Source organism: Zeus faber, assembly GCF_960531495.2.
Source record: "Zeus faber genome assembly, chromosome: 1".
NCBI lineage: Eukaryota > Metazoa > Chordata > Actinopteri > Zeiformes > Zeidae > Zeus > Zeus faber.
Genome location: NC_137193.1, coordinates 18,392,074 through 18,415,549, shown reverse-complemented (window position 1 = coordinate 18,415,549; position 23,476 = coordinate 18,392,074). Strand labels below are relative to the sequence as shown.

The 23,476-nt window shown below is 39.6% G+C and overlaps 1 protein-coding gene across 1 annotated transcript; it reads right to left on the bottom strand.

The window, feature by feature from the left end:
* Positions 1 to 20,202: 20,202 nt before the first annotated feature.
* LOC307238653 (transmembrane protein 74) lies at positions 20,203 to 20,661 on the bottom strand (the record flags this gene model as incomplete). The annotated part of the gene is made up of 1 exon (XM_080011738.1): positions 20,203 to 20,661. The coding sequence occupies one exon, from the start codon at positions 20,659 to 20,661 to the stop codon at positions 20,203 to 20,205; it is 459 nt and encodes a 152-aa protein (XP_079867864.1).
* Between the last annotated feature and the right edge of the window lie 2,815 nt (positions 20,662 to 23,476).

Below are 23,476 nucleotides of genomic sequence, written 5' to 3'. Positions count from 1 at the left end.
TATATCCGATCGGTTTTGAGCACCTTTGATGATGAAAGACTCCCGGAAAAGATATTCATTTGATATGTGTTATGATGTGTGGCTGTATGTCCCCCAACCAATCAGAGGCTTCTAGAGTCACGTGGCGGCGGTGCGCAAGGGAAAGCAAAGGTGTGGTAGATGTGGTGAGGACCATGAGTATAGCAAATGTGCAGAGGGGGGCAAAGCTAAAATGTTGCAATTGTGAAGGGGAACATCGCTCAGCTTACTGTGGGTGCGAGGTTAGCAAGAGAGCGGCAGAGGTGCAGTGAGTCAAGGCTGCCCAAGGAATAAGCTTTGAAGAGGCAGGAAAGACGGTTTCAGGAGAGACGCAGGCGCCAAGACAAAATAATACAAGGGACAAACATATACACATACAGGAAAACGTGAGGGATGCGATACGTCCAAAGGAGGAAACTCTGATAGTGAGTAAGAATGGGGGAGATCGTCAACTGTTCGGCATAGATGAGAAGCTGTAATGAAAGGATTAAAATGATTGTTAAATCAGCTCAGAAGTACCTTGTTGTGAGAGGGCTGCCCTGGAAAACAATTAAAGACATTCTTAATGAAGATACACAATCCTCTTAGGCTGGGCTGGGCTGGATCATATTAATGGTGTTAATTCTACTGCAGTGGAATGCCACAAATTTTAAGAGTTTAAGAAGTATATTGATCATTTGGGAAAGAAAGAGAATGTAGATTTGTATACAGGAGACATAGTTGAAACCACAGTTGGATTTTTATTATAACGGGATATGCCACAGTTACAGATGAAGAGACAGGGAACATTCATACAGAATTTAGAGTTATCAGGTTCTACATGTAAGCACAGATCATGAATAAATTATGATTAGGGTATGGACTGCTTTAACTATTTTAATCCATTTGCGAAACAAATTCGTTTTGGCGCATGCCGAGCAAAAGCCGAATTGCCTCTGATCTTGGGGCTTTTGTCGGCGATCTTCAAAGAATGTCGCTGAGTGGAAAATCATTGCTAGAATCGTGTAGTGTGAACTCTGCAGTAGTCAAGATATATTACAGGATGTTGAGGGACCACTGCAAGATAGTGTAATATGTAATATGGTGTGGGGATTTCAATTCACATAATTCAATATGAGGAAGCAATATACAGATGCAAATGGTTTACAGTTGTCGCTGAAGAATTTCAAGATGATCACTGTTTGGTGTGTATTGATAACGGGGAAGGAACACGATGATAGCATGCAAAACACAGAAAACAGCACTCGAACTGACATTTGTATCTAGTGCGATGGCAGGTGTAAGCACATTGAGGGTGATAAATCATGCAGAAGGTAGCGATTACTACCCTGTAGTGACTAATGTTGGCACAGTGATATATGAGGAGGGAAGGAAAATTTCCAGACGGAAATTGGAAAATGTTAATTGGGAGGCTTTACAAGAGATCAGCGCAAACAGATTTATGAAAAATCAAGAGGAGAAACAGATGGATGTAAACATATTCAACGATGGACTATTTAGTATAATAATCCAGTCCGCTGAGGAAGCACTCCCGTAGAGTACAGGAGCTAGACGTACCAAGAATGTACCCTGGTGGAATAGCAACTGTGACAAAGCCAGAAAAGCCAGAAAAAAAGCATTTAGGCAACTCAAAAAGCTTCATTCTGAGGATGCTTTGATCCAGTATAAAAGGGCCCAGGCAATAGTTAGGAGAACAATAAGAACACATAAACACACATTTTGGAGGCAACATTGCAGCAGTATTAGAAGAGAAGTTCAGCTGTCAGATGTGTGGGGCATGATCAGAAGAAATGATGAGTTACCAGTGATGAACAGTGGGGATACAATGGCAGTCAAAAACAAAATTTCTGGCAAAAATATTTAGGAAAATTCCCAGTTCAGATCATCCTACAGAGTAGGCCAGGCAGTGTAGAAATACAACCTTAATGAAAAGACCCAAAATATTAGAGAAAGGGGAGCTGTTAGGCTATAGACCTATTGCCTTAACTTCCCAATTTTGTAAAATCATAGAACAAATGATCACAAAGAGATGAACATATTTTCTAGAAAGTAAAGCGCTTTTATCTGCCTGTCAAAAGAGGGTTCTGTAGGAGTTGGAATACAATGGATTCTGTATTGTGCTTAAAATCCGAAATCAGGAAGGCACAGACCAACAATGGAGTAGTGACAGCGGTCTTATTTGATATAGAAAAGACATATGATGTGCTTTTGAAAGAAGGGCTGCTTTTTAACTTAAAGGCATTGGGAATTGGCGGTAGAGTATGTAATTGGGCTCTGGACTTTTCACTTGACAAGAAAATACAAGGAACCGGAGGATGCAGAATTCTCCAGCGTATATACGGTGGAGAATGGAACTCTGCTAGGTACTGTAGTGTATGTAGTCCGATGTTATTCAACATAATGATCAATGACATTGTGGTGTGGGGATGGTGTGGTTTGAGCAGCCACACCTGACCTGGATCTAGGTAATTGGTGGATCTAGGCTCAGAGTGCCTGCATACCTGTTGCTTGTTTGTTGTGCTAACAAGCAGTAGGTACAGTAATATCCACACACACACACACACACACTCAGGAGAGGAGCCTGTGTCATGACACATGTTTTCTGCTCCTGGCCTAATTCCAGCTGGCCCACTCTCTACAATAAACTGGTGTTCACAACCCTCCCTGAACACGCACCCTGGGTGGTGCGTGGTAGGAGAAACTTCCACAGACATATTCTCTCAGGTTGAACAAAGCGTAGGAAAATCTTTGTACGGGGATGATGGGGTTCTGTGGATAAGAGGCAGCTAAATCTCAATGAGAAAATGCACGCTGAATTATTGAAGAGGAAAAATGGGCAAGTAAATGGGATTTTAGCAAAAACACTGTAGCAAAAACACAAGTAATATGTTTCTCAAGATGGCACCCATCTCCTTAAAGTTGTATGAACAACCTCTTGTTCACAACCATACATCCCTGTGTTTTAGGTTGATAGCAGAGATGTTTTTTCTACACTTATTTCATCCATATACTGGAGCATATAGGCAAGACAATTATTATACTTTCTTTGTATGCATAGCACATAATAATTATATTTCCTTTAAACGTATTGTTAACATCTCCCATATATCCCCCCTTTGGGACGCACTAAGTCCCAAAAATCGATAAGCATAAGCTTAACATTTTTTTGACAATCTAGAATAATCAGGGACTACTTGCCAGACTGCTAAATAAATGATCAGTATTCACATTTGGTTATCAGTACTCCTCAGAGATTAACCCTTACTGGCTTGGCGGTTTTTGTGCAGTGGTTGTAGTGGTACCAGGTGGTACTTCTTTCCACCTGGATAGCTGTTGGTGTTGCTCTGGTTACTTTGTATGGTCCTTCTCTCCTGGTCTCATTCCACCATCTTCTGAACACCCTCAGATACACCAGCCTCCACCCCCCTTGGAGGGTCTTCTTCTGGTTCTGGAGTCTCTGGAATCTGGAATCTCACCTGCTGAATCTATCAATGACTACTAACATGTACCTTTTCCCATTTACCTTTTTAATCATGTCTACGTAGTCTAAGACCAGATGTCTGAATGGTCCCTCATGTGTGGGAATGTGTCCTAATGTAATTGTTTTTGTTATGCTGTTTTTTGCACATGCTGTATCTCACATTAATTTAGTAGATTATCAACCATTGTTTCCAAATACGGTGACCAAAAACCTTGTTTTCAGATTTTTCTCACTACTTCCCCCGCTTGTGCAATGGTCTAAACCATACGCATTAGTGATAAGCAATCCTAACAACGCCGTTGGTGCCAACAACATCCCAAAATGGGTCCTCCATAACCCTGTGGGGGTGTGCACAGCACCCCTCATTATCCACATGTTTTGCTCATAAACTCCAGCTTTTTCCTGCACGCGGAAAACATCTTCTTCTGTAAGCGCAGCCTCAAGCATAGTCAATATTGCCTGGATTGCCATACTACTGTTCGAGGCTACTTTGGCGGCCGTATGATCATTCTCATTTAGGCAGTAGCAATGCCAACATTAATTTCACAATCTGATCACAATGCATTATGGGGGACCAATCTGTTTTCTTGAATCCCCTCATTTTCCATACGTCTGGGTTGTGTCTCACTACTGAAAACCCAACCAGGCAGGGTTTGCATCCCAAATAATCTTTATAGCCAGATCCATCCACAAACATCTCTTCTTTTGCCTCAACTATCTTTCTTTAACTAACTTTCTTTTTAATTTCCTCCAACTGGAGCTGAGACAACTTTCTCTGCACCTCTCTGCTTTGTTCTTGTTCTTGTTTTTGATTGAGCTGGATAGTGTCTCTATTAAGGATGTTCTGAACATGATGTAGACCAACGGATCTTCCTCTTGATCTTTCTCTGTTTCCATGTGCCAACTCATGATTGCTTCTGCAGATAGGACGTAGGATTCTCTGTGTCGCCGATTGTGTAGTCTTTCAGGCTCTTGTGGTCCACTGTGGTTGGGTACTTGATTCTGAGTGCACCCCAGGTGGTTTGTCTTTAAGTGTCAAATGTAGTCCCGTCCAGGGCTTTATCCAGAAGCTGGCCCAAACCCCATTGTCCAGGACGGTCTCCAATGGGGCTTTGGCTAAGTGTGTCTCCCTCTTCTCTTGGCCAGGCCCCCACCCCTTCTCTCTGCTCTCTGTCCCTCTCTCTCTTGACTACACTCCTCTCCCTCCTTTCTCCCCCAGTTTTTCCGAACCTTTTTCTTTTCTTACACCTCACCTCTTCTTCTAACCTTCTCTTTTCTTTTATCAGTTTTTCCGAGCGATTCCCTCTGCTCAAAAGGTTATTATCACTTTCCTCATTACTATCTCCCTCATCACTACCACTGTCATTACTCCACTCCTTTATCTCTTTCTTAATGTCTTTATAACAATCCATGTGTATGGGTGGGGCTTCCCTCCCTGTGTTCCACAATCCCTGCTTCTTCCTTTGTCCAACTCAATTTCTCCTTTAATGTTCACGGTTCCTGATATCAGCGGGTACAACCCTGTGTTATTGGGTGGCGGCTGCAACTTCAGAGGTGGTGATTCTAATTCTTTATCCCCACTAACCATTTCCCTTGTTACCCTTTCTTTCTGCCTCCATTTTTCTCCTCCCCTTTTGAACATGGTTAGTATTATCCTTTCTCTTTCCCTTTTTTCTACTGTTTTCTTTCCCTTTTTTATTAAGTTTTTGATTTTTCATCACTACTTCCATCTCCTCACACACTGCTGTATGGAACGTTCCTTATTTTGACCATTTTGTGCCTGCCTTAACTGTTCTTTTTCCACATTTTTCTGAAATCATCTTTTTTTAATAGATTCTTTTTACCCAAGAGTTCTACCGCTGTTGTTGGCATGGTTGTTTTCCTATACATGCAATTTTTTATTTATTTAAGCTAACTCAAATTTCTGTTTTAAATCTTTTCCTTTTTATGTCTCTGGTGTTTGGGTGTATTGTTATTCTCCTCACTCCATTTTTATTTATCATATATATTTATATATATTTTAGATTATTTATTAATTTGGGGTTTCTTTTAGTGTCTTTCTTTTCCTGTGTATTAACCACAGTTCCACTTGGGCCAATTCCCTCCCACCTTTCTTTATCTTCTCTCCTGTCTAACCACGGCTCTACTTGGGTTTCTAAATAAACGATTCTGTAGCACAACCTTCCCTCCTTTTTTATCTCCTCTCCTCTGTCTAACCACTGCTCTTCTTGGGTTACTAAATAAAAAATTCTCCTTTGTTATCTATTCATGTAGTTAAAGTAGACCCTTTGATTCTTATTTTTATTAATGCAACAGATAGTTGTATATTCTTCAATTACTTAATAACTTCAGTTTTTATTCTTCGGGGAATATTTTCGTACCCCGTTTCTAGTTTGCTCTATTTTTTATTTTTTTATTTTCTAGTGTCCAGTTTGTCTTATTAATATCTGTCTGTACTTTTCATTCTTCTATCTGTTGCTTCTGGCACCTCCCCTGAGCTCCTACTCTCAACAATTTGATAAATTTATTAATTTTATACTCTACCCGTTCAGACCTTAGCAAACTTGCTAAGTGATAGCTGCAAAGTTCGGTTATACCCAGGCAGACCCTCTAGAAGTGCACTTTCTTGAGGTGGTATCACAGAACCTATCAGTCTATCCAAGCAGACCCTCACGAGACTTTTTTCCTTAAGGCGGTATCATAGACTTCAGTTTTCCTCTGAACAAGCAGTCCCTTTCTGTTAGAGGTGGTATCTTAGAACAAAAACCCATTTCTGACCTGTACCTTTCCTCTAATTTGTACCCATAAAGCGGTATCCACAGGTTTTATTTTACTTCTATAGTTTTTTGAAATTATTATTTATTTTTTTAGTTATTTCTTTATTCAAATACCATCAACAATAAATCACAGAGCTTTTCAAAAATATCAACAATAAACCACAGGGCTTATCAAAATATATCAGCGATAAGCCACAAAGCTTCTGAAAATATCAGCAATAAACTATAGAGCTTTTCAAAAACCTCAAGGATTATGAAAATATCAGCAGTAAGCTACAAAGCTTTTCAAAAAAATATCAGCAATGGGCTACAGAGCTTTAAAAAAAAAATTTAAAAAAAAAAATATATATATATATAATTTTCTTTCTTTTTTTTTTTTTCTAAATATAAAAATACAGTATATACTGTATATCAGTAATAAACTAGAAGGCTTCTGAAAATACCAGCAATAAACTACAAACCTTTTCAAAAAATGTAGCAATAAACCACAAAGATTTTGAAATTACCTGCAATAAACCACAACGCTTCCGAAAAAAGATCACCAGCAATGTATCACAGAGCTTTCAGAAATATCATCAGCGATCCGGTATATGACAAAAGTTTTCACAAGGGTTATTAGCAATCTTTAATTAATCACAAAGCCTTTGAAACCCTTCATCAGCAGTCCGGTATGTCACAAAAGCTTTCATAAGTGTTATTAGCATTTTTTAGTAAATCACAAGGCCTTCAAAAACCTTTATCAGCAGTCCGGTATATCACAAAAGCTTTCAAATGTGTTCTAAGCAATTTTTAGTACATTTCAAAGCTGTTGAAAATATTATCAGTAATTTATCCAACTAAAAAGTTTTCAAAAATGTTATCAGCAATTTAGCAAAATACTAGGCTTTCAAAAAGTTGAATCTGCAATTTAGTAAAATATCCAGTGTAATGATTAATTCATGCACATTCATCTACAGCTTTCTCTCTCTTTTCTCTAATGTATACTATACTTAGCGTTAGGATTTGGTAGGTACTGATCACACAATTTATTTTATAACTAATAAGTAAGAAAGTTGCTCACCTTTCTCAAATGAGTGGCCACTCTATTTTGTCTGACTGTGCGGGACCCCGACCTGCGGCTCAGCAGCGGTGTTGGCCCCTTTTCTTCAATCCTGTTTGTGATGCCAATCTATGTAGTGGTAAAACAACATTTGACAAATTAAGAGAAAGATTATGAAACCAAGGAATTAACTTCAAAAACACCTTTATTAAAACTTTAAACAAGTAGCATGTAGGCTAAGCAGTTCTGCAGAAAAGCTGTCTTGTCTGCCCAGACTCAGACTCTTATTCCCTGTCCTGTAGATCCATCTCTTACAGGATGTCATGACATCCCATGCATTTTTACCTTATTTGGGCACATGTTTGTCTTTTGCGGCTGTGAAATGTACACACATGTTCTGCACATAGCTATAGTTTATCTTTCATCTCTGTAAAAAAACTGTACACACGTGTTCCCTGTGTTTTAGGTTGATCGACAGAGTTATTTTTTCCACACGTACAGTATTTCATCCATATACAGTAGCATATAGGCAAGATAATTATTATTCTTTCTTTATATGTATAGTAAATAAGAATTATATTTCCTTTAAACGTATTGTTCATTTCTCCCATAAAGTCTGAGCAACTTCCAATATGGGGCAAGTCCAGAACTATTTTGATCAGCATTTGTGAGTATATGCATATTACAGAGCTATTGGCAATATTGTTGGCCCTGCAGTAGATAGAGCAGAAGAAAATAAATAACACTGTTATTGCATCTGACAGCTTTTCAACACTAACAAGCAAAAGATCTGGCAGATTGTCATTTAGAACAGATATTATTCATGAAATATTTCTTATCATGTACAGGATGGAAAATAACGGTATATATATACACTTCTTCTGGGGTCCTGCTCATGTTGGTGTGGAGGAGATGAGCAGGTGGATATTCTTGTCAAACAAACACTCAAAAATTAAGCATATAGACCTACAATTTCCATTAAGCAAAGCTGAAGCTAAGACAGTCATCAGGACATATTATGCACAATCAGTATGGCAGGAGTATTTGGATAATAATGAAACTGGAAGACATTTATGTAATATTCAAAGACATGTAGTGCTGGGAGGATGGCGGGGTGGAAATATTAAGAGAAATCCCCTTTTTCCACTATCACTAAGGAAATCACTAAGGAAGGCAAAACACCATGCCTTTTCATTGTCAGGTCTCTTGGGGGAAAACAGCAGGCAAGAAATACTATGACATTATTACATTTTTAAAAGAAACTGACTAAACTAAAATAATCTAGTCTACACTGTAAAAAAAAAAATATTTTTTACTGTTTTTCCCCAGGACATTTTACAAAATTTCAAAATGACAGGAAAATTGTATTCAAATTTCAAGATTAAGCTGCTTATTGAAATGTGTCATGTGATTTAACAAAAGAAAATCAGTATAAATGAAATACATAAAATATCTGTTTTTTAATGGCTTTTATATAACAATTTAAACATAACTTACTGTAAAATCAAAGTATTCTTTATTCACAAAAGTAACAGCAATTTCTGTAATTTTACAAAATACATTATTTTGTTATGGCAATTTATCACTGTCAAATACATAAAATGACTGTTAATAATGCATTTAAAATTGGAAGAAAATATTTGACTAAAGTAATAAATATTTTGTCATTTTGCATGACTTAACCACACATGAACTGAATAATAATAATACATGTAAAAATAATCAATGAGTGGTAGTGTAAATTTTAATTACTATTGTGAAACATTCAAAATCTCACTCCAGGCCAAACGTTTTGATGGCATAACTTGTGAAAAAAAAATTGGGCAACTGCTGCAAAATGTCACTATATTTCACACTGGTTTTAATGTATTATGCAGACAAACTTTATCCTACTTCAATAAGATAATTCTCTTTTTTTACAGTTTAAATTTTTTTAATTAAGAATGACACAGCATTAAATTACAGTTAAGCTAAGAAATGAAACATGGATGTTGTTTGCATTACATAATTATTTTTGACAATAAGAGTGTTTCATTGCATTAATATACAGAAATACTGTAGTAAAAGGTGAACTGAATAATGATTGTCCCAAAGCGTTTTCCAAACTTTCTTGGCACACGTGCAGTACGCCATTACCCAGGGCTAACCGCCGAACTATTTCCATTTCTATCCTTGGGGTTTTTGATAAGTACATTAATTATTAAACAGTATGAATCAAAACGGTCCATCCAATACTACATCAGACCATTCCGATGCATCCATCCAATACTACATCAGACCATTCAGATACATCCATCCAATACTACGTCAGACCATGAGTATTTTAGACTTTTGTTCAACCAGTCGTATATTTTGATTTTAGATTTGAAAAGCTGTGTATCGCCAGACTGACTCACACACAAGTGATGTCCCCTGATGTTTGTCTTGGCAGCGTTCAAATCTCTCTAGATTTTAGATTTAGATTAGATCTTTAGATTTTAGATCTTGCTAGATTGCTAGGTAGCTTGATTTGGTTTAAATTGGTAATGTTAGCTTGGCCAAAAGTAAGTGAACACCTGGAAAAGTACACTTACTCAGTGCTGTATTAAAGTACTCATTTGAGGTGTTTGTCCTTCACTTGATTGTTTCTGTTTCATTACATGTTGTACTTCTACTCTACTACATGTCGGAGGCAAATAGTGTACTTTTAAATCCACTTATCATTACTAGTTATTTTCAGATTACACTTATTCATACCCTTCCTGTCCAGTAAAAAAAAAACATGTATATTCGTATTAGGAAAATTCTGTAGTGTGTTGAGTTCCTTCATGGGTTTTATTTCAAATATTCACATTTTATATTTGATTATTGATTCTTAATGCTTTTTATTTTTAATACTATGTTTATTATTATCCACCAAGGCAAATTCTTGTATGTGAAAACCTACTTGGCAATAAACCTGATTCTGATTTCTCCTACTTACTTAAAGCTGGCGGCCTCCGTGGAAGAGATGGTGGCCAGGAAACTCACGAAAAATGTCAAAGTCCCTCTCTAGAGCCAGTGTTTGGTTCGTCCCTTCTGGGCTACTGTAGAAACATGGCCATGCAACATGGTGGCCCCCGTGAAGCGTACCCGCTCCCTATGCAGATAAAAATGGCTCATTCTAAGGTAACAAAGACACAACAATTATTATTTTCCCGGGATTATACACCAATTAAGACGTACCTATCAATATTGTTTTCCATTTCTGCCAAGTCTGTTCCGTAAATTGATCTAATAGAATATGACACATTTCTGTAGCCCAACAAATACTTTTATCTGGTAATATCAGCCAATATTATTATTATTATTTTTTTTTTACATAAACACAACATAACAAAACATTATTGACAAAGATCCCTTATCATTTTTTTCAATTATAATTAAATGTACTGGTCAGTGTTCTCTGGTTGACAATCTATGTAAATGGTGTCACTGTGTCTAAATTTGCACAAATATATCTTTGGAATTTCTGTACTTGGATTTATTGCTGATATTTGTGTCCTTACCACTTTTTTAGCCCAAAGTCTAGTAAGAAGTGTTATCACTTAACATTAGGTGTATTCGCATGTTGTGCTGATTTGATTCGACCAATGATGACGATACGATATGACGTTTAAATCTTCCAATTTTCTTATTAAAAGCTGAAAAGATTATTTCATTCATTAAGTAATGGGCAACTATTTTGGTTGTAATGTTTTAGTCATTCTTGCACCAAAATGCCAAACAATTAGTTAGTTCCAGCTTCTCAAATATAAGGATTTGCCACTTTCTGTTTTATATCATGGTAGTTGAGCATCTTTGGGTTTTGGACTGTTAGATGGACCAAACACCTCAAGACAATAACTTTGTTATGGGTATCCTTTACTATTGTGTGACAATTAATAGACAATCAGTTGAGAACATTGAACCAAATGTATTGTCAGTTTTTGCACTTTGATAAGTCATTATTTGTACATTTTTGTCTCTTTATTGTATTTTCTCTTTAATTTATTTAATGGTAACGTGTGTAATGTTGGCCCTTGTTTGTTTGTTTGGCACATGACAAACTGTGAATTAAATTGAACGAAGCCATGATATGTACAACAAACAAAATTCTTCATGAATCCAACATGAATACAATTCATTTGTGTTAAGTAAATTCAGCATAACTGTGCAGTATGATGTACCATTTAATTAAGGCGGTTTGGTGAGATTTGCTTAAAAGCATGTAGTAATTACTTTTCTAATGTTTTTCCCATTTATTCAACATAGTTTCACTGGATTGGTTGAAAGTACTAAATTAAGTAAACATTTTATTTCTCAGTCTACAATTAGAAAAAGAAAATGCATTTATTTTGACAGTTTATTAATGTGCTAATGTGAATTAAAAATGTATATTTGTGCAAAACTCCTGACAGTTAATTTAAACTTAGGCAATTGCAAAGTAAAATTACATGTATTTTTTGTGTTTTATATGTAAATGGTCTTGGATTTATGGTACTTTTTTGTAATAACAACAGTAATTATCTGTACTTAAGCTTTTCTTTATCATTTTTTAAGAAAACTATTCTGATTTTTAGAGGTGTATGACTCTATTCTAACAATTAATAAATGTAAAAAGTAAAGGATTTCATGAAATAATCTGGAGATTTCTTGTAAAATAACAGTAATCGATGTTAATTATGGTAAAGATAATTACTGTTCTTTATTTTACAGTGTAGATCTTGTAGAGCCATACATACGAAACCCTTAAAATGGTTGAATTAACCCGATCAGTACCATCTTACCGTGTACAATGAAGGCGAGGTCAGTCTCTTGAAACAATGTCAGGCTGATAGTTTCCCCACTGAGTTAACAGCTTCTTCCAAACAGACTAAAAACTCTCGCCCCTCTATCCACCCCATTGGGTATTGGATATTGGGTATTGGATTCTTCCCATCCAGTCACCAAATTGCTTGTTAAAGACTTTGATGAATGCCTCTTCCACCCTGGCTCTGAGAGAGTATTTTTAGAGATGCCAACTTCTGTGGAGCTGAAAGGGAGCTACAAAAGACATTCAGCCAATATCAGCCCTCCTTCAAATGTAACCCTCAAAATTATTATATCGGTAAAAAATGCATGGGAAGTGCTGTTGGAGATCAATCGGTGTCAGCGTAAGCTCTGTACTGATTGAAGTTGAGGGCATCCTCAATTCTAAGCCATTAGGATACATTTCATCTGATGTGACTCCTGGTGTACTCAGGTGAAGACTGATCATTCTGACAGTTCAGAGCAGACAGACCATCCAGGTGTCTCCAGTCCTGCCTCCCTCTTGTGTTACTGACAATGTGAGTTTCCTTCTGACAGTTTATTGTTTGAATGATGCTTGTGACCATAAGTTTGATTATATTTCTGCCAAAGTTATGGATAATTGCATTTATTGTATTGATTATTGATTAATGCATTTGTTTCTTTGGTTATACTGCAGAAAACCATGAATTGAATGGAGGCAATAAATGGACAACTGAACTGCATTTCTCTGTCAAGAACCCCTTTATTTGAGGCTCTAAAGCAGCCGACACCTACACCAGCACATGCATAAGACAAAATCGATGTAAATAATAATAAGAATACATAGAGCTGCAGGCAGCGATAAACAGTTTAGTCGGGTCCAGTATAGTCGTGTTGCGTGTGTTTTACAGTTTCCCGGGTTCTCTGAAATGCAGCACAATTTAGAAAGGGTTTACTTTAACTCACCACAGCCTCCCCTACATTTTCAGTAAGTTACCTTTCCATGAAATTCAAACAACACTGTGGTATTTCTGTGGGTAATTATCATTGCACAGCTTCTATTATTATTATTAATAACTATTATTATTATTATTAGGGGTCCAGCCCTGAGGGTTGGACCCCTAATAATAGTCCCGTCGACTGTTCAATCCAAAATCCATGAAGTAGAGACAGTAGAGAAGTTGACACTTACGGTGCATACATGTAGAAGCCAACATGGTGAAGTGGAATTATTGGCATTTTATGCTTTTCTATTTTATAATTTCATATGATAAAGCTACAAAATTAGGTACTATCAAGCCTGGCAAAACGGTTTTGGAAATATAGCAAAAATAAGTATGTGTCAGAGGAAAAAGGTGAAAGTAGGACACTGACTTTTCTATTTCAGTAAAAGTATATTTTGTTCTTAAATGTACATAAAGTATTACAAGTCAAAGTACTTGTCATATTCAGTGTCCTGATATAACAGTCTTCAATACAGCGCAGATGATGCGCTTGCATTTCCTAATTATAATTTACAATAAATATTATTGGTGATGTCATAGTAATTTACAAGGATTCAAAAATATAAACATAAATAAATCCTGATGATAAAAAAAACTATGACTGTCTTAGAAATGTAGGGTAAAAAGAGGACATTTGCCTTGAAATGTAGTGGATAAGAACAGTGTGTTTATGTAACATATGAAATGGAAAACAAATATAATAAATATATACATAAACATATATGGTATTATATATATATATATATATATATATATATATATATAGGAAGATAACACACAAGGAGAATCAGAGGGAAAACTGCTCAGGAGAGAAAGAAGCCGAGATATGAAAATTACTTTAAAGCTTAAAGAAGGAAAGGATGTGAGGGAATAAAAAATAAATCAAACAAAAGAAACTGGTTGCCCTTTGATGTAAGTTAAAGGTGAAATTGGGTAATTTATTTTTGGAATCTCTTTCACACGAAGTCCTCTCTTACGACCGGGTGAGAGGAACTCATCTCGCGTTCCTCAGCGGCACAACAAGGCTGATTCATCTGCAAGTTCACGTCAGAGACTAAATGTTAGAACCCAAAAGTACATCTCTTGTGTTTAGAAGATAAAGTGGAAAATGTGTATGTCACAGCCTGGTGGGTGATTCACATTCTTTCTGTCTTTCCATACGAAACGGATCGCACTAACAGCAATGAAGAGTAGACAAAATCAGCTGTGGTAAAGATGTAGATACTTATATGTCAGTTAAAGTATTGACTAATGTCAGGACTCCAGGATGCTGCAGCGGCTTTTATATACATGTAGAAAAAAAACAGTGATGGAAGACGTACAAAGCAGGATGTCAAGCTCACTGGCCAAACAAAGCCAAGACAACACCCAATAAACTTACTACAACAACTACCAAAACAATAAAAGAGGATTATGATAATTGGTTATTGTCCTTATGGTCCTGGTTGTGCTTAAAAGGTCATTGAGTGTTTAAAATGTCTCTGGCAGTAGAAGTCAATACCAGGCCACCCACCGACCCAGTTAACCAGCCAACCGACACCCCTACATACACACGCACACACACACACACACACACACACACACACACACACACACACACACACACACACACACAGACGTACACAGAACAGTAGTTAAATTAAATTGTGTTATTCCCTCTTAATTGGGTCTTCGTTGGAACACTCCATTTGAATGTTTCTGTAAATGCTAAAATCCTCAAATTGGCATTCAAATTCAAAAGTCACCACGTCTGATTAAAGTCTCAAAGGCACTAGTCACCAGTAAAGTATATTATAATCACTGCACCCCTATACTGCGGGGAATCATAGTATTTACAGTGTATCTCTATCGAACATGTCATAAATCGATCAATACCTTATATTGTATCTTCTTACTTTTCTCCCATCAAGCCATCTAAATGCAATAATGTAAAATTGCAGACATAAAGTCACATTGATCTCAGTTACAAAGAAAGTAATGCTAACACTACTAGTAATTACACGTTACAAATTGAATACTATTATATAATTATAGAACCCAGAATCGCGATTGTGGCGCCGCCCCTTGCAGCCTCCTGCGCCAGTGCCTCGTGACGATTACACACATTTTAGTATAATTAGTGTTTTTAGAGCTTATAGAGCTAATTGTGCGTAATCTCCGGATGTCATGACATTTCACTGCATATATATATGACCGTATGTATATGTATGTGACAAATAAACATCTGACTCTTGACTCTTGACATTAAGTCATAAAGTAATGAACGTCTGGTCATTGTGTTTAATAAAAAGTGCAAAATGACTCTCTAAACAATGCATTGAGGTGGCATAGATAACCAGCTACTGGTAAAACCATCTCATGTTATTCTGTACACTGAATGTGGTCGGGGGAAGTTGGTAACACAATCCAAAGTACATCCTTACGAAAACATACCTTGGCTAATTATTCCCATATACTTGACAGAAATCCCTCCACATGGGACCCAACGCTATTATTGTGCAGGAGAGAGAAGCTCTGAGAACAGACTGGTGGTGTATGCAGCACATACGGTACGACATACGTACTTAACAAATGGTGACATGTTTCTGCAATTCCACTGCTCGACCAAGCTCTCCAGCGGAGGGAAACAAGGAACGCGATCATCTGCATTACAAGAGATCTCGAGGCGAAACCTACGACTGAATGAGGGTCTGTGAAGTTCCCTGCTCAGTATGCATCCTCATTATTCCCCGCCGTGCGTACCGGGGCAGAGGAAGGAAGAGGGAGACTCTTTTTAAATATACTTTTACCTTGCCTGCCTTCGCCTGCCTGTTCAACATGTATTTCTCAGTCTTCTGGCTTTGAACTGCACTGAGTGACAGCTGCCAGTTCCCACTCGGAGCGTGGGAACAAAGAAAACAATACTGTTGTAGCCCTGAGCACTTTGTGAAAGCTACCATTCAGAAGTCACATAACTAAGGCACAACCTTTGATTAAATGAGCCTGCAGTTTGTGCTCGGGAGTGGAGGATGAATATATTAACTCTTTGAGGTATGCGATACAAGGACACCATTTGAGTTAGAAATGAAACGCTTACAGCGCTGAATTTTAAAAGAAAACCCATAAACCTTCCTGTAAACGCAAGCTCGCAACTCCTTAGTAGGAATGGGAAAAGAAGAGGGACTGCAGCTATTTCCAATTGCAGGGCACCAAAGCACAACAAAAACATAGTCTTTCAAGAAATGGGTTGAAGGGGAAAAAAACGCAGTGGTGTCCCTCAATCAGGAAGAGAAAAGATATATTTGTTTTATTTGACAGACATGAACAAACGGAATAACAGGGTTAAGAAATGATAAGTGCTCGATTCAGAAAGATTGCCTTCCACTGGTTTACTCCAAGGCTGTAGCGTCACATTACCCCTCTATCTATCCATCTCTACTTATCGCTCTCTCTCTCTCTCTCACTCCCTCTCTCTCTCTCGCTCTCTCTCTCTCTCTCTCTCTCTCCTCCGTCTGTAGCTCGGATATTCGCCGAAAAAACACACCTTAAAACTGTTTGGTCTCACCGTCCCAGAGCTGCGGCTCCGATCTGCACCGGGACGATTTCAACTCAATTACCGTTCTGCATAAACCTGTAAAGTTCCTTCCTGTAGGCCTCATCAGCGCAGGTGTGGAAGCGTGGCACGTACAATAAACTGTGGCATAAATCACAAGACGAGGTAAGGAGAACTGCCCAGCAAGGAGACTGATTCCACTCCCCCACCTCACTTCCTCAGTGTGGGCTCAATGTTCTGCTCTCCCGGAGTTATGGCGTCTGAGGTTTTGACTAGTTGCTCCTATTCAGGCGCTTTCCTTGTGGTGCATACGCTCAATGTGTCTCCTCTCCTGGCATCTGTCATCTTGATGGCTCTGCCTTTCCGTACTTAGAACCAAGCAAGGCACTTGGTGACAGTTTACAGTGCTTCCTGAGGTGGAAGAAATGGGAAATGTACGAATGACCCCCTTGCACGTTAAATATTTATTTTATGATGCATGATTAATCATTCATTAAGCAAGTATCAACAGATTCAGTGTCTTTGGATTTAAGACATTTATACTTCTTAAACCACATTCCTGCACCAGTCCTTTATCATTTCTAGGTTCAATTTGACTATCAATTATGCATAACATATTCATACTCCCTAGACCCCAAATTTTTGGGGGATTTTGGTGGCTTTTTATTAATATTTATTAGTAATATATATATTATAGATTGGATTCATTATTGGTCACACAGCACAACACAACCAACTCACACATGCTTCAAATGGGTTCTCTGCAGTTAACCCATCCCGGCTTGTCAGGAGCAGTGGGGAGCATACAGTGACACACCTGGGGACCAATTTCAAATGTCCATTGCTGATCGGACACTGATCTCATGCATGTATTTGGTGGGGGTCCTTACTGATGTTGTATGGAGCATGGGGAGATCATGCAAATTTCACACAGAAAGGCCCTGAATCGTGAATGAACCCACCGCAGCACAGTACCAAAAGCACCCCAGGCGGGAATCAAACCCAGGAACTTCTGGCTGTAAGGCAGTGTACCTGTGCCACTGTACCTGTGCCCCAGATAGATAGATAGATAGATAGATAGATAGATAGATAGATAGATAGATAGATAGATAGATAGATAGATAGATAGATAGATAGATAGATAGATAGATAGATAGATAGATAGATAGATAGATAGATAGATAGATAGATAGATAGATAGATAGATAGATAGATAGATGTTCTCTCTGTTGAAATTATACTTGATCCAAAGAGACTCAAGGACAGTGCTCAAGTCAATTTGATTCACTCATTTCTCTGAGAAAAGATTTAATCACGCAGATGGAATGTGTGTTCATTTCAAGGCCTTTTCATCACACACGCCAATGAATTTTAGTAACGCTCTAATACAGTGCGTTCTCCCGTGGGCGCCGTCACAGTGTAGAAACAAAAAAGACACGTTTAACTCAATTACAAGAAGAAAAAAAAAACTCCCCGCCGGCTGCTGTACTCTCCATAGCAACAAACTAACCCCGTTTCCATGGTTATGGTTTTTTTCCTGAGAGGACAGAGATGGGGACAGGAGCAGTGGGCGTTGATCCGTCTCCAGCAGCCCGCATTCTTAATAACCGCAAATCAATAAAAAACACAATAAAGCGACAGTCAGACACACAGGACATAGCCAGCACAGACCGATGTGACTCAGCGGCGCATCTGTGATCGCTTCAAGGCAATTTAATTTTCCCCTTAACCGACCTGAAAAGTTCAGCAGCAAAGCCCAAACCAGCTTCAGCAGAGATAAGTCAGCAATAAGTCGAAAACAGAACAAACAAGGAAGGGTTTATTTTTGTTACGTTTTTTTTTTATTCGAATTGGGACGGAAAAAACAGATTACATTTGCTTTTTGAACCACGAGGAAGAGGTAAAATAATTTCCCTCCGCTATTGGCCGAGTCCACCTGCTGTTGCTATGCAACAAACTGAGTCGGCCTAACCACTCATTATCGAGTAAGCCATTAACTCAGAGCTACAGTTCAGCTACAGTCTGTTTTTCTTTCTAAACGCGGGGAGCTTAATCAACCGGAACAAAGTATTTTAGATTTTAGATTTTTATCACGAGGCTTATATAACAAGAGAATTCTGCAGCTGCCAAAATCCCAGTGGTGTCTCCTGTTGTTCTCTGCTGGACTCCTGCACTTCCACTTCCACTTCCACATCGTGTCACTCAGTCCTCTGGCGACGTGCGGTTATGACGGCTGGTGATAAGTGGCTGTCAAACGTTGATGTAAAGCACCGAAGCGCCCTGCGTCTCCACTTCCCACTTCGACGGCGTCCACAGCCTCAGCCCGTTACCTCATGACCCCATGTGACCCCCCCCTGCGGCAAAACCAATTCCATTCCCCACAGCAAGCTGTTTGAATTATTTCTCTGAGTAACTCCATTCATGGGGCGGATAAAAGGGGTGGGGTGGCTGGAGTGTGAATGTAGGTGTGTGTGCGTGTGTGTGCGTGTGTGTGTGTGTGTGTGTGTGTGTGTGTGTTCGTACTGTGGTTCCATTTACCACCCTGAGTGTGCGGGTTTGATTTTGAACTAAGCTGATTCCTTGCTCCAGAACTCCCCAACACAACCGGGGAAAAACAAAGAGTTTAATGTTTAATATTTGATTGAGGCGGTCGGATAATTACACATTTAATTGCATTTATGATGCAAGTGAGAGCAAAGGTCACATGGAGGATAATATGATTCATGCCGGTGGGGGAAGCACTTGCCATGAAACGGAGCATCTCTCTCTAAAGCAGGGGGAGACGGTTGTTGAAGAGGAAAACCTCGACTCCGCTCACTTTGGATTCTGGATTTACACTCCCTTCCACAGCAGAGCTCGCATAAGAAACAGCGAAGGTCTTGAAAGTGCTCCTTCTTTTCAGTGATTTGTGTGTTTTGCAGACCTCTTGCAAGCAATTAAACACAGCACTCACCAGGGGAGCCGTGCGCCCTCCAGGGTGTGTTGATTTGCTCCTTTACTCCCTTCCTCCCTCCCTCCCTCTCTCTCTCTTTACCTCTTCATCCATCCATCTCATAAATTCTCATTCTCCCTCTCTCTCTTTCTGCCCCTTTACTATCTCTATCCCTCTGTACTGTGTGTGTGTATGTGTGTATGTGTGTATGTGTGTATGTGTGTATGTGTGTGTGTGTGTGTGTGTGTGTGTGTGTGGTTTTGAACATCTGCTTTCCAACCCCAAGTGTATTGAGTGTAAGTGGAGCTTTCACATTTGCCAATGCAGCCACAGGATCTAATTACTCCTCCAGTTGTACGTTTGTGGAAACAAGGTTCCCACAAAGGCAGAGTTATAATGCAGAATAAGTCCAGGGAATAATGATCATGCCACAACTGTGTTAAATCAAATCACATTTGGAAATTCAACATCGATGATGCGGAAGTTAAAACGGCAGATAGTGTTTGGATAAGCACATCACTTTTCTTTAAGTTTAAGTCAACAGATGATTTAACTGGAGCAGCAGGGCAGTCACTGCAGGCCTGTAAGACACTGTTGGTAGGGTTCTGCAGGAGGTTTTAGAGTCTTTACACGTGTCTTAGAGATTAATTCAGCTGAGCACCTCCAAATCCTCATCACCCACTGACAAATGTGCGGCAGGGCTGTGGATCGGGCTTGATCCTCCTCTCAGGCTGATGGAGCCATATAAATTTGCAGCATGCTTGGAATAGGCAAACGCTTTCCTCCGGAATACCTCCCCCTTCCACATGGAGACCATGAGCAGCATGGAGAGCAGCACTCCCCCGAGAGTCAGGAGACACAACCCCGCGATGACGCAGCGGTCCAGGTGGGCACCCACCCGGGCCTTCTCCCCCTCTAGCCTCTCCATCTCCCGGGCAGAGACGCTGTCCGGGTCCATGTCCACGTCCCTGGGGACCGTGTACGACACGGCCACCAGGGAAATGCCGGTGACGAGGCAGGTTACAGCGATGATGAAGCCGTAGTCCGCCGACTTCTCAGACTCGTCAGAGCCGAGGTCGTCGTCGCAGAGCATGGAAAGTTCGTCCATGTGGAGTTCGCTGAATGAGCTTCTGGAAGACTGACTGGTGTGTTCCCAAAGAGCAGGATCTCCTTCCCCCTTGCAGGCTAAAGAGGTGGTCTCTGGTCTCCCTGCCTCTGGTCTCTGAGGTCTCTCTGTCTCTGGCCTCTCCAGCCTCCCTGTCTTTGGCCGTTGTGTCCCAGTTCTCCCTGTCTCTGGTCTCTCGGCCTCTGGTGTCTGTGGCCTCCCTGTCTCTGGACTCTCTGGTCTCCCTGTCCCTGGTCTCTCTGTCTCTAGTTCCCCCGCCCAGAGCCGTTGAGTCCTGGGTGCCGCTGTCCGTGGTGCTGATCCATCGCGCACCGGCTGCCTCTCGCTGAAAAGTGACTCCTCGCCCTGATGATAAATGGTCTCCTCGATACTTCGGCTGTGAAAAAATCCAGAAAGATTTATGGCGCTGGACTCCGTGGGATTATTTTCCCGGTGATCAAAGTAAAACAGTTCCAGATCATCCATTTGATCAATGGGCTTCCGGGTTCCACTTCCAATAAGCCCATGCACGTATGCTGTAGGAGTCCGCCTCTGGGAATTGAGCAGGGGAAGGAAGAAAAGGAAAACAAGCCGTCAATGCAAATGAAGATACAACTTCTCAATGGCCTGCGTCACAAAATAACACAACTGGTCCATTCTTCCGCATGCAAGATAGGAGCAAATTGACATCCGTAGCTCAAGTTATTATTTATTTATTTATTTTACTTTTGTCAAATTCTACGCACGAAACCGGGTGTGCGACGCAATTAATACAAAGTAATAACAATAGTAATAATAATAGTAATAATAATAATAATAATAATAATAATATTAATACTACTACTACTACTAATAATAATAACAATAGTACAAATATAGCAATATAATAATAATAATAATAATCATAACAATAATAATAATAATAATAATAATAATAATAATAATATCAATAACGTTTATTTGTAAAGCAGGCTACATTTCATACGCAACATGCAACGCAAAGTGCCTTACCTTAATATAAGACAATCAAATTGTAATATTAGCCTAATTATAATGAAGAAACAAACAAACAAGCCAAACGCAGAAGAAGTAAAACTTCTCTGAGCGGACATAAAATTCAACAAAACACTTTCGCTGACTCCACTTGCGCAACCTCTCACATCATTTGTAAAAATGTTTTACCCGCGCAAACCGTAGATACCTCGACAATCTGAATGAAAAAAAACAAAACCAAAAACAATTCATCCGTAGAGAGATCACCTTTCTATGGTTTGACTTTCCGCACACGTCTTCCCCGGTGGCTGGCTCGCTCGCAGCCCGCTCCCGTCGCTCCTCGCTCGGGCAGAGCGCTCGACCGCACTGAGCTGCGGAGCCTTGAACGAGGTTCACGTCACAGAGCAGAGAGGAGGGGGATTGTGGGAAACCGAGTTCACAACAGATGAAAACAAAAAAAAACAAAAAATGGGTGTGGTGCATGTAGTTTCCGTTGGTTTTTTTGCACGGTCGATTTTTGAATTCTCGAGTTTGGCCTTACGCTCACCCCCATCTTGGCAGGCTGGGGCCAAACCGTTCACCCGGGTTTACACTGAATCCAACAGATGACGACAAGTCTCTTTCATTCCTATGGATAATTGGAATCCGCATGCAAAGAACTGCAACATTCTGAGGAGCTGAGTTTTCTTTATCCGTGGGGGTCCTGACCTGACGCTGCCACCAAAAGTCACTAGAGTTATTGGAACTGGGCTAAAAACAAAAAAAAAGATGCGCATATGAAATAGTGGCATTATTAACACGGATGTTGCCGGGTGTTATATATTCTCTATCGAAAATCTAGTTTAATATGAATGAATTGTGTCTATTTATTAATTTGTGCAACGCTATACAAAGCACCATTAGACAAAGACTTGATTCAAGTGTTTTCTTTTTTCATTGTCTTACATTGAGCTGGAGGTTTTCTGGAGCAGCCTCTAGAGGCCATTAGCTGAACTGAAACAACAAGTCTCATTCATGAACTGAACTGCAGTGTAAAGCCGAGTTGTAAAGGTGTCCTTCTGCACGTGTCATCCTGTGTTGGACCCATCGACCCATTTGTCACATTTCACCGCCCTCGACCCCATCCTATCATTTCAATAGTCACTGTTACTCTTAACGGTATACCTTTCTCGGTAAATAAATATTTGCAAGACAGTTTCCTCGATGGCCCATTTTCCGTACACCAAGCAGCCTGAGGAGTCCTGTGGTGCTGAAGCCAAACCATGTCAAATCGGATATTCCGCAGAGTGGAGGCTTCCTCTCCCCAGCTCTTCTCAGAAATCCCCCGGCTGCACTGAGCACTGGCGCATGTATGTGGGCTATAAGGAGCCAAAGGTTATAATTACAAGTCGCGTCACTGCTCCAGCCTACCATCCACAGCTCACACAGGCTTGTTTGGTGTTTAGTTACACCGAGTGCCCCGACGCTTATGGCTATTGTGCGTGTTCTGCTAGCCTTGCATTTGGTGGTCAGGACCTTTCTAGGCAGACGAGAGTGAAGGCTAGCAGGAGGGCTGGAGGCTGTTTTTTGCCATTTGTCACACAGAGGATGCAAAGAAGGAGTAGAGCAACAGATTGCTGCGCTGCGCCGTGTAAAATACTACATAGCGGTGACCTTCACCGTGTCAGAGGCTTAGCAGGTTCATTTCAAGAAACAGGCTCTCTCAAAGAGCTTGTGGATTTTACTTCCCTTTTGGTTCCACAGGATTTGTCGTGATCAAGTTGTGATTTTTTTATTTAAATTTTTCTTTCTTGGGTTCACCAGTTGATTATTTTCTTCCTGAGCT